This window comes from Pterocles gutturalis, unplaced genomic scaffold (assembly GCF_000699245.1).
Source record: "Pterocles gutturalis isolate BGI_N339 unplaced genomic scaffold, ASM69924v1 scaffold12556, whole genome shotgun sequence".
Lineage (NCBI taxonomy): Eukaryota > Metazoa > Chordata > Aves > Pterocliformes > Pteroclidae > Pterocles > Pterocles gutturalis.
This window is the reverse complement of record NW_010103156.1, coordinates 71,488-82,445: the sequence shown is the minus strand read 5'-3', so window position 1 is coordinate 82,445 and position 10,958 is coordinate 71,488. Positions and strand designations below refer to the sequence as shown.

Here is a 10,958-nt window from a genome sequence, read left to right as displayed (position 1 = left end):
AGTTGCTTTGGAAAAATCTCGGATTTCCAGTGATCCAGAACATAACTGCATCTAAACTTGTTTAATTTTCATAGAATGTGGGCACGTCCTACCCTGTTAATCACGCTAACAGGCATGGGCTGATGTATTTCCTTGGCATGCTTACAGATTGGACTGTTATATTCTGCAGACCTAGACTATGTTTATTCAAGGATTTTACAGATGGCACAAATCCAGTTGTCAGCAGAGCAGCCAAATGAAGATTTTGTTCGTGGATGTTGCTGCTGCCATTGCAATGACATTCAGGCTCTCAGTCGTTCCAGACTCCAGTTGTGCTAGGTGTTATCATACCAGAAATACCTGGTTTGTAAGTATAGGGTTTGGAGGAATTGTCTAACAGCTTACCAAACATTAAAAATCTCAGAGGATTTCTCCATTTTCATGCAGATGTTTTCTTATGCATTTTTCTAAACGGAGCGATTTCACCTGCATTCACAGTGAATTTTCCACCGGTCCCTAGATGCACTTTCACAAGGTTCCATCTGTAAGCAAAGCAAAGGGATGCTGAAGTGCACATCAGAGTAATTTCACATTTGAAATGCAATTTAAAATAAAACAACACAGACTGCTAAAGATAGTTCCCTTAGTCCAGATATTGGTCCTTGTGTGACTTTCAACACGCCAAGCTGCCGAGAGGATTGCGATGATAAAAATGTCAAAGCTACGCAGTAATAATGAGGAATGATTAGAGCACGAAGGTTCACCGGCTGAGATTCTGTAAGAGGTGTGGATTTTTTTCTCCTTTTAAAAAGGCACCTTCATTCTGGTGGTTCTCAAAGAACAAGGTCTATCACGAAGCACCGCTCCCCCTTGAACCGAGTGCTGAGGCCACTCGCCCAGTCTGCGCCATCCACATCACCCTTCCCTCAGCCTGATACCCACATCTGCTCCGGGAGGGACCGGGACCGACCAAACATTCCCTCTGTCCCTGAGTGCAGCCATCAGCAGAGCACAGCTCCTCTTATAAACAGGGTGGGAAAGGCTATAAACAAGGTTGGGCAGGCTGCAAATAAGGCTATGGCGGGTCTACCTTTAGTTTAAACTGCTGTTACTAACACCAGAGCCGCTCTCTCATCGGTATCTTTTGTCTTTGTTCCTCTTAGCAAGGACACAGAGACTAAAGAAATGGAAAAATTCACTCATCTGGAAGCTCTGCTGTTTACTGCTGTGCTGGAGCATTGTGTCGATCAGCTCTCCATTCTTGGATATATCACGCCGGTTTCACGGGAGGGCAAGACAGACCTCAGCCATGTATGTGCCTCTATCCTCCCTGCTTAAAAATAGATCTCTTTTTTTTTTGTTTGTTTTTGGTTTTATGTCTTCTACCAGCATTTAAAAAAAATTGATTCAGATTATTTTTTTTCTGCTAAGTGCTCTATGACCCTTAGATGAAGAAACACAACAAAAACACATGGATGACCAATTTTAATATTTATACTGCAGCATCGCTGAGAAGCTTTAGTCTAGACTTTGTGCAAAAGACCTTATTGACCCAAGATGAGGTTCCTGGGTTTATAATTTGAACATCTCAGTGGTTAGATGACAAGCAAAGGATTAGGGAAAAGGAAGCAAAACATATCTAGGTTCTTATGTAGATACACAGCTATTTTAAAAACACAAATTAATAGGATTTTTGGAAGCACTCAAAACCAGGGTAATTCTGTTCCTCTCTAAGTCCATGCTCAAGTTCCTTTAATCTCCACAGATAATTGATTAAGAAAGATTCCGCTTCAAAATACACTAGTAACTACCCATTCTCAATTACCATTATTAATGAGTTGATTCCTAATAGTCATCATAACTAAGAGGGTTTGGGCAGAGGTACAGAGAACAGAGAAGAAGCCCTGATGCTCCGGCAGAGGTTTGTTGCTGTGCAGGAAGGTGGTGTGATATTTCTGGTGATGAGAGGACACAGGATGGGACCCTCCTGATGGGCAAATGGTTCTCTGTTCTGTTGTCATATATCAGCCTGTTTCCAGTTTAAGCAGGTCTGAAACTCTTTTTCAAGAGGAACTCAAAAAAAAGTGTGTGACCAGGATGGAAATAAAAACTGGGACCCGAGTTTTCAGATCTAATGCTGCTCACTGTCTGTACCATGTAAGAATGCAAGAGGAAGGTAAATCAAGGTGGTGTTTTCTATGTGTTTCCTCTCCATGCTACCTTGCAAAAAATCCCTTGCAAAGCTGCAGAAGCTGCTGCTACAATAAACTTCAGGGCGTGAACGATGCTCAGAGTGTGCAATAGAGGGCAGTCCTCCCCTGCGAAGCGTGCTGGGAGCCAGCATCACCTCTTCCCAGAGGATGCTTCTCCCTCATGGAGCTGGCTGGGAAACTTCTTATGTGCCAGCAGCAAAAACCCAGAGAAAAAGCCTATCTCCAGGACAGGAGGAGTTGTTCTTCTTCAGACACACAGACTCCGGTTGGTAGACCTATTAAAAGTACACTTCTGAAATTATAGAGAAAACACCTTACCTGTTCTCTTAAATCACAGATGCTCGTTTTTACCAAGTCACTTAAAACACTATTTTCTCACAGACGATGAACCCTACTTGTGTTCTTAAAGATGCCAAAACAAATAAAGAAGGAAACAATTTAGGGAAGCTACTTGCTAACTTTGGTGCTCTGTAATTTGCTGCTCCTCCCCGCTGCTCAGCTCACATTTGGCTGCTGTCATTGGGTTTGCAGAAGACCTCTATTTGCAAAGCACCCTGGAGCTCTGTCTGTCAAACAAATCAATGACACTCTCAAAGATTGACAGCTAAATTTCAGTTGATGACTTTTTGGAGAGGATTCACCGCAGTGTTGGCCAGCACCTCATTGATTTTCCGTATCGAGCACTCATGTCCATCGCTTCATCCCCCAGAGGAAGGCAGCCTTTCTATTTGCTGAGTTTTGGGCAAAAGACTAGCAAAAGATAACCAGCTAGGAGACTACCCAGATGTAACACATGCAGTTCACAAACTCCTTGCTCTTATGTGGTTATTTGGTAATTATTAGTGTGTAAGTCCCCAGGGTTTACAGACACCCCATTTAGAGCCTGTCTTGAACTCTCCCAGACACTCAAAAACATCTATCAGAACATTCATTAAATCTACATGATATTAAAGCAGTTTGTTTGCCAAAATTCTTTCTTTCTGAAGTACAGCCATCACTAGCAAACTATTGAAACCCTTTCTTTCTAATTAACTATGTAATTGTCATTGGTCTGTGTAAACTTTGCATGCAATTCATTTAATGTCAGTTTAACTGTCCAAAAATTACGCGTGCAGTCCCCTAGACTCCTGTAGTCAGTCGTGAGTCAGGCACTGCCAGAGGCTCACTCGTCCCATCTGGAGACATCCAAAATACCCTGAACGAAGCAGCCCCTTGTGCACTGCCCCACGGGCCGCGGCAGCATCGCAGACCGCTCACGGCTCCTCTCTTGGCAAGCAGCTCCTTGGAAACCCTGCTGGCATGCACAGCTGCTGCCCGGACAGCCGGCTTGTGCTCTGCCCTCTGGGCTGTGCTGGCACAAATGTGAACTGGTGCTGCTAAATATAAACTTTTTTTTTTTTCCTTTCTGCTAGAAAATGTCTCAGGTCAGTAAGTTCCCTAATCCACTCTCCCAGGCAGCCAGGGTGGGGAGCAGGGACGGGGCTGCAGTGAGGGTGCTGGCTGGCTCCAGCGGTACTGCCTATTGCATGTTCTGCCACTGAGATGCCAACACGTGGGCAAGAACATTTCCTCTTTTAATGTCCCAGGTTTTTTTCTTACCCATAGCACATAAAGCAGAGAAATTCCTAGAAGCAAGGCCACAGCTGATTTGGTGCTTTTGTTTTTCTGGGGCTTTATCTTTTTTAATCAAATTGTACACGGCCACAAGACGCCTCTCCATGTAGAAGAGAGCTGCCAGTGCTTTGACAGCTGATGTCTGTCACTTTTATTTCATAGAATCATAGAATCATTAAGGTTGGAAAAGACCTCAAGGATCATCAAGTCCAACCATCATTTCCACACACCTCAGCTCATGATAACAGTAATATTATGGGAAAGGTCTGGTGACAGGCAGTGGGCAATGGCTAAGAGGGTGAGAAGGCAGAGGGGACAGGCAAATAGTCTTCCAGCACGTAAAAGCTGCTGCAAAGAGGAATGGTTTGTTCTCTGTGCCTATGGAGACTAGGACAAGAAGTCAGGGGCTCAACTGCAGCTGAGAAGAGAAAACTTTCTTCCAGGAAAGCTGGTTGTGACACGCTGGCGGCGGCAGGAGGGTGTGTAGGCTCCATTGCTGGACGTCATTAAGGACACGTCAGACCAACGGCACAGTCTGAACCCTCGTCTCTTGGGGCAGATGGATCTCTCGAGGCCTTTTCCAGTCGTGTCACTTTAGGACTTTTGATCCCATAAACTTTAATAAGCCTACGTTAGTGCTCAAGGCCAACCCAGAGAAACATTTCTGGTTTTCTAGTCTTTGCCGAATGTAACACACACTATGAACTGCTTTTAATATAACTTCATTCTAGTTTATTATTAATTTCTCTTCTCGCATAACGCTGCAGAGGGTTTATTCCTACTACTCAATGTGCAAGCAGGTCTCTCTGATTCCCTTTTAGACTGGCAGCCAGGAAATGAAAGAAATCACAGAGACTCAGAGCGAGCTGGACAGTAACTGCCAAGAGCTTGTGTCCGCAAGGCGAGGGAGTGGGGAAGCAGTTCCCTCCATGGCTCTGAAAAGCACTGAACACAACCAGCAGCTGGGGAAAACCAAAGATCTAAAAAGTGCCCATCATCTTTCCAACAGGGCCATGAAGCACAGTGCCCTGTCTGTACAGAATCTCAGCAAAATTCAGGCTGACAGGTGAGTGAGCACAAACGCGATGTCTATGGGGGATGCTCGGAGCTGTAAAGTTCGCAGTCCATGTCTTGAAAGCAAAAATCCCTGGACGGGTTCAAGGCCAGGCTGGATGAGGCTTTGAGCAACCTGGGCAGTGGGAGGTGGGTTGTAACTCGATGACCTTGAAGGTCCCTTCCAACCCAAACCATTCTGTGATTCTCTAAAATGTTGTTCCTTTACCTAATCAAGTGACTGGATTTGTGGAAATACTAACGGCCTTTGGTTTACAAGACGGACTGGGGAGCTGAGCACTCAGTACGCATTTTTCTGCATCCTGGCTTCTGCCCTTTAATGTTATTTCAACAAAGGGCTTAAAGAAGATCCTAACACAAATGCGGAAAATGCAGCTAAAATACAAATACCATGTGCACCGTGAAATTAAATAAACTGAGCAAGCCCATGTATTTGTTACGATCAGTGTAGGGCTGTACTAGGATATTTTGGCACCCAGATATCGCTTCATAGACACACTTGTCTGTATCCTCACGATCTGTCATCACTGCTGCAGGCCAGCAGCTTTCTTCCTGACGGCAGCACAGTCTGGCACAGCATGGGTGTGTTTGTGCCTCTTTGCTATTTCCTAGGGTAGCATTCAGGACAGCATTTTAAAATTACAAACTTCAACCAACTCCTAATACAGAGCTCTCCAGATGTACAAGAAGCAGTTACCATGGGAGAAGCTCTCCTGGGTTTGATAGACACAAGAACAGAAACGGGATCTTATATTTTCTTACCTTTTAAGTTGTAAACAATAATGGATAAAGGTGCCAGACACTGTAGTACCAGCACCTGTAAATTACTGTTGTGTTCCTTTTCTTCCTGGCAGGCAGTACGCAAGTGATGTGATTGCAGCCACTATGAAAAATACGCAGGAATCAGGAACATTTAATAGCCTCACAGAAGCTAATGAGAGAGAGAAGGCAAAAAAGAGCAAGTTCCACGACTTCCTCATCAGGTCAGTGATATGTTCAGTACTTTCCTGCTTCACTGCTCAAAGCCAACATCCATTCCCCCTTGGTACATGCTAAAAAGGAAAAAAAACCCAAAAAACACCAAACCCAAGACACAGAAAGGATTCAGTTTTTTTTTTCAACTTGAATTCTTCTGTCTGCTTTACAAATGGCACTTCTGTCCCTTTCAGAAATCAATAATTGATGGGTCTGATACTGATCTGAGCTGGGAACTGCCTGAGCTTTCACCACAACGGACACCGGTGTCGGCATTAATGCAAATGCTCCACACCAATTAAAACATAATGCGATGTAGGAGCTCCTTGATCTTTACCTCCTTGTCCCCAGTGAAAGCCAGAGCAGCAGAGAATCTGTTCAAACCAGGGCCAGCAACATATGGTCTGTAGGTTACGGGATGCCCAGGAGGATCTGCTCTGACCCCTGTGCTAATACACCCCCTTTGCCCAGCAGCAGTGAGGGGCCAGCACAGATGGTGACAGAGGCAGGTGTCTTATTTAAGGCTAATCCCCCAGCCACTGCACTACAGATCCTCTTCTGTCTCAAATCTGATAGGGTGCAGACTTGTCATAATTTCAACACAAACTGGTGATTCCCTAGAGCAAACTTGTGTGCGCTAAATGTTTGTAGATTTTTTTAAGCACAGGAAACTCTGGTTCAATCCCTAGCCTGTCAGAGAGCACAGCAGTCATCAGAGAAGTATTTGACTGTTCTAAACTTACTTTGTTCCGTGTAGCAGCTCAGGCCCGTCACTTTGGGTAGGCTGCAAAGCTACTCTTAAGTCGTGGTTTGTCATGCCCGGTGTGGCTCAGTGGTCTGCCTCCAGCACAAGTCCCCAGCTTCCAGTGAAATGGGAGATTTCAAGCGTGAAACCCAACTCTTCCACTAAACCCAAGGGATTTATTGTTTATCCATGGAAGGGACTGAGAGCAAAAACGAAAGCAGCAATTTCTTGTTGAATGCCTTCACTCACATCCCTTCATGGATCTCAGAATCTGAGGCAGTGTTTTTTGAAAGATTTTAAGTCTGATATGAAAAAAAAAAAAACATATTCCATACAGATAATGAAATGTACACAATTCAGCACTGCCTGCTGGTCAGGCATCCTGCACAGAAACAAGGAGATTTTTGCCTGAAATGCAGAAACTGTCACTCGGTGACAGGCTTCTTCCCTCTCTGCTGGAGGAATCACATTATCCTCAAGTCCACTCCAGGCTTTCAACACCAGCATCCCCTGGTTTTTGGTTCATTCTCCCTTTCACTCCCATCCTCTTTGCCCAGTCTGTGCGCCTCTTCTTTTGGGTTTAACACACCCAGTCACCTGCTTGGGTGAGGAGTCTGCTCCTGCCTCGCAGATGTGCTGCCTCCCCGAGGCTCCGAGGGAAGAGATTAATACCTTTCTTGCTACGCAGCCGCGAAAGGGGCTTGTCTTCTGCTGTTCTGGAGAAGCAGCCCAAGATTTTGTGTGCGCTTCTTTTAGCTCAGCTGTTACAACCACGATGAGCGAGCAGGATGAGTGGGGCAGCGCTCAGCTCCGCGGCAGGGTACCAGTTCTCCTGGGTAAACAGCTCTTGTCTTTTTTGGTATAGCCAAGTGATTGTGTTTTCCCATTTTTCTTCAGAGAGGAGGAAGGAAAAAAGGAGATCAAGTCACTCGAGAAACAGCTGCAAGATGTCAGGAAAGAAACTAAAATAGAACTTCAGGTGAGATCACTGAACACTGGGCATCACGCCAGGGGGGAAACCTGTTAGCAAGCTCGCCTCTGCGGCCCAGGAACTAGCGCTCAGATGAGAGGATGTGTGGCATGTACAATGATCCGTCATTGAGCAATATAGAAGCAGAGAAACGGCAATAAAATTTTGTATTCTGAATGTGCCTGCTAATGGCTTTAAGAGCAGTGCCCAATGGTTTTCAAATGGGAGCTCAAAGTGCTCATACTTGTGATCAAACTGGAACACCCCCAAACCGCTGCTGGGAGCAGCAAAGCACAGGCATCTGCAGTCACTAAGAAAGAGGTTATCTGCAGATAGCAGCCACTGAGGTTCTGTCATTCTTACTCAGACGTGATACCTGGCACAGGAGAAAGTGTGACGATGAGGGAGTGAGAAAGCAAGCAGGCTGGCATAGGGGCATGTCATTTTTCTACCTACAGTTTTGTCTGGGGAAAGTTTTATGACTTTAATCTATTTTTTTGGAAAACCTCAGCCTGTCTGTCTGCAGCATGCAAATGCTGTGTGCATGCACAGGAAATCTGGGGCGTTCTGGACGTGTCGGACTTGCTGCACAAGTGCTGATCAATTGCATGGCAGCCCCCGGGTCACTTGGATGCTCACCAGGCAGCTCAGACTCGATGCTCATGTGTGCTTCAGAGCAAAAGCTCATGCAGCCCTGTGCAGAAACGTGGAAACGTGGCGTAGCCCTGCCGAGACAGGAAAGAGCGTGATGGAAAACAAGGAAAAGGCAGGCAGGTTCAGAGCTGTCCAAGGACTGGAAGAAGGAATAAGAACCTGACACTTGTTTCAATAGTGAGCAAGAGGACAGCAAGGGCGTCTGGGGAAATAATCCATGTCACTGAATTTTGTCTTTGGACAAAAGCATGGACAGTAACAGAGACAGGATATGGTTGGTTACAGAAAGGAATTTTAAGCTACTGACATGCTGGTGAAGTACAGGTTATCGAGCATGAAGCTTTGGTGTTGGCAGCCTGCATCCATGTGCAGTGGAAAGTTGAACTGTAAATACAGGCTGGGAGGATCTGCTGGGGCTGGTGGTGTGTGCAGCTGCCTGTACCTGACGGAACACCAGAAGTCCAGGGGACGTATTAGAACAGCAGAGAAGAAAGATACAAGACAGGAGAATTCATTTAGGTCAGTTCTCATCTACCAGTGGAGATCCTAGAAATCCATGACGTACACTGGGAAGCCGAGCAAGACGAAAAGAACAGTGGAAAAACCTGTGGACATAGCAGAGAGGAGAAAGGAGTCACTGAAGGAAATGGAAAGTTAGCAAGTCAGGAGACAAACCGAGAAGGAGCAGTTTTGGGAACTAGAAGAGAAATGGTGAGCTTTTTTTTTGAACAGAACATCTAAAGTGTGTAGAGGTCAGAGCCAGGACTGGAAAGGGGAGCTGTATACCGCAAGATATACTTCCTTACTGCCACTGGAGATGGTATGGGAGCCTATTTCCAGGCCCTATGGGACAACCCAGAAGTCCCTTGACATCTGTGTGGCAGTCAAATGAAACCAGCCGGACAGTCTGTCAGGCTCAGAGACTGCAGGTGTCCATTTGCTTCCGCATGTTCCCCTCTCTCGGTCGGACTCTGACGGCTCCTGGGAAGCTCCTGTTCTCCCACTCCCCAAGCCGGTGAATGTGAGGAGGTAGTTCTGCACAGTGCTCCTCAAACCTCACAGTGTCTGTGCACACAATACACGTCTCTGGTTCGGGTTTAAAGCCCTCCCAGGGACTGGTGTGCAGGGGGCTGTACTCATCCTGCCCTGCACCGCTCCTGCACCTTGCAGTCACGGGAAGGTGCTGAGAGGATGCTCATCTCCCTGTTCTTTCAGCACCTTCTGCTAATTCCGTTCTTGCTTTTTGCCTCATCAGTTGGGATCTGCGCTCATCTGGGATTTTGTTTTTATGTTTCTAGCTTAAAAGTCCTTTTCTGGGCTTCTTATAGTTTCAGCTTTGATAACAAATCAAAGACAGGAGCACTTTCAAGTACTGCTTTCCTCCTGTGCCAAAAATAATGGTGTCTCACTGCGTCTCCCAAGGGAGAATAATTTCTCTTCGCTTCATACGGGATTTTCCCATCAGCAGTTTTACAGACACTTGCATGATTTGTCACCTTGCCAACTAATTAAAACCAAAAATACAGCTTGCTGATTTTGGAGTACTTTGAAGAAGAATAATGCACAGACCTGTAGACAAAAGCCTACATGGGTGTCTCCAGTCTAGTGGATGAGAAAACAAAAGCGAGCAAATCTAACCACGGAACCAGAACAACACGGGCTTTGCTTCACGCACGTTGCCTGTGTGTTTGTACTTTCAGCCTGGCTGGCTCTTAACGAGATGCTAATTAATGCTGTGCTAGCCTGCTCCACTCATTTTTCTTTCTAATGGCACACAAATCAAATGCGAAATGTTCTATTTTGTTTTCTTTCCTCTCGGAAGGCACTGATGTCTCTAAAGCAGGAGCCTGGTTTTGCTCTTACCCCGCGGTGCAGGAGCAGCGCCCGTGGCTCGGGTTTGGCTGCAGCTCTGTTTGCTGCCGCATTTCCCAGCTTGTAAAAAATACTCCCTTTCTCCTGTTTCCTGGACAAGCGATGGCAGGCTGTACAGATTTTGAAACAAGTTAATATCGTATAGGATTATATAGTTTAACAAAAACATTTTAAGAAATGCAAACGTTAGAATCCCTGCATTGCTGCCCACCCAGAGACTTTTTACGTCCTGTAGGTTTTGTGGTGTACTCATGCCATACCCGTATGGTATAATTTGATAATGAGCAGTAATATTGCAGGCTATGTACCAGGCAGAAAACCAAGACGTTGTGCCACAGTGAAAACAGGTCTGTAACTTTTATTCTCTGGGGGCTCTCACAACACACCCAGCTCCACTGTATCACTGTGCTTTAGTAGCACGACTAAAAGCCGTCGTGTTTCTTCCCTTATCCTCTCCCAGGAGGACAAATGCATCAATGAAGCATACTGGGGGGATGTTTTAAACACATATACTCACCCCCTGGTGCATATTTCCACTGGAGGAACGCACCAGGCGATGACAGCAGATGGTCCTGAGCTCTGGGACGACTGCGTTCCGCTGCCGGCAGAGCCCCAGGCAGCCCAGCAGGACCTGGGGCTGGGGCGCTGCGTCCAAACCCGGCTCCAGAGGGACAGCACTTCTGGCACGAGTGCTGCTGCCGACAGCTCTGCTCCCTCTGCCCTTTGGGATGGGAGGGGAGCCGCAGGGGGCTCTCAGGGGTGTGCAGCAAGGACGGAGATGTGGGCGATGGCTTTACCGAAGTGTCTGCAGGGCTGCGCTGTGGTTTCAGGGGCAGCGAGCCCAGGCTGCAGCGGCTGTGCA

At 46.3% G+C, this 10,958-nt stretch overlaps 1 protein-coding gene across 1 annotated transcript in view; it reads left to right on the top strand.

Moving 5' to 3' along the window:
- Positions 1-1,164: 1,164 nt before the first annotated feature.
- Positions 1,165-10,958, top strand: part of IQCG (IQ motif containing G) — a 16,797-nt gene continuing 7,003 nt past the window's right edge. Inside the window, exons 1-4 of the mRNA XM_010086597.1 lie at positions 1,165-1,290; positions 4,628-4,872; positions 5,735-5,863; positions 7,498-7,579. Coding sequence (XP_010084899.1) covers positions 1,165-1,290; positions 4,628-4,872; positions 5,735-5,863; positions 7,498-7,579 — 582 coding nt within the window. The remainder of the gene's footprint in view (positions 1,291-4,627; positions 4,873-5,734; positions 5,864-7,497; positions 7,580-10,958) is intronic.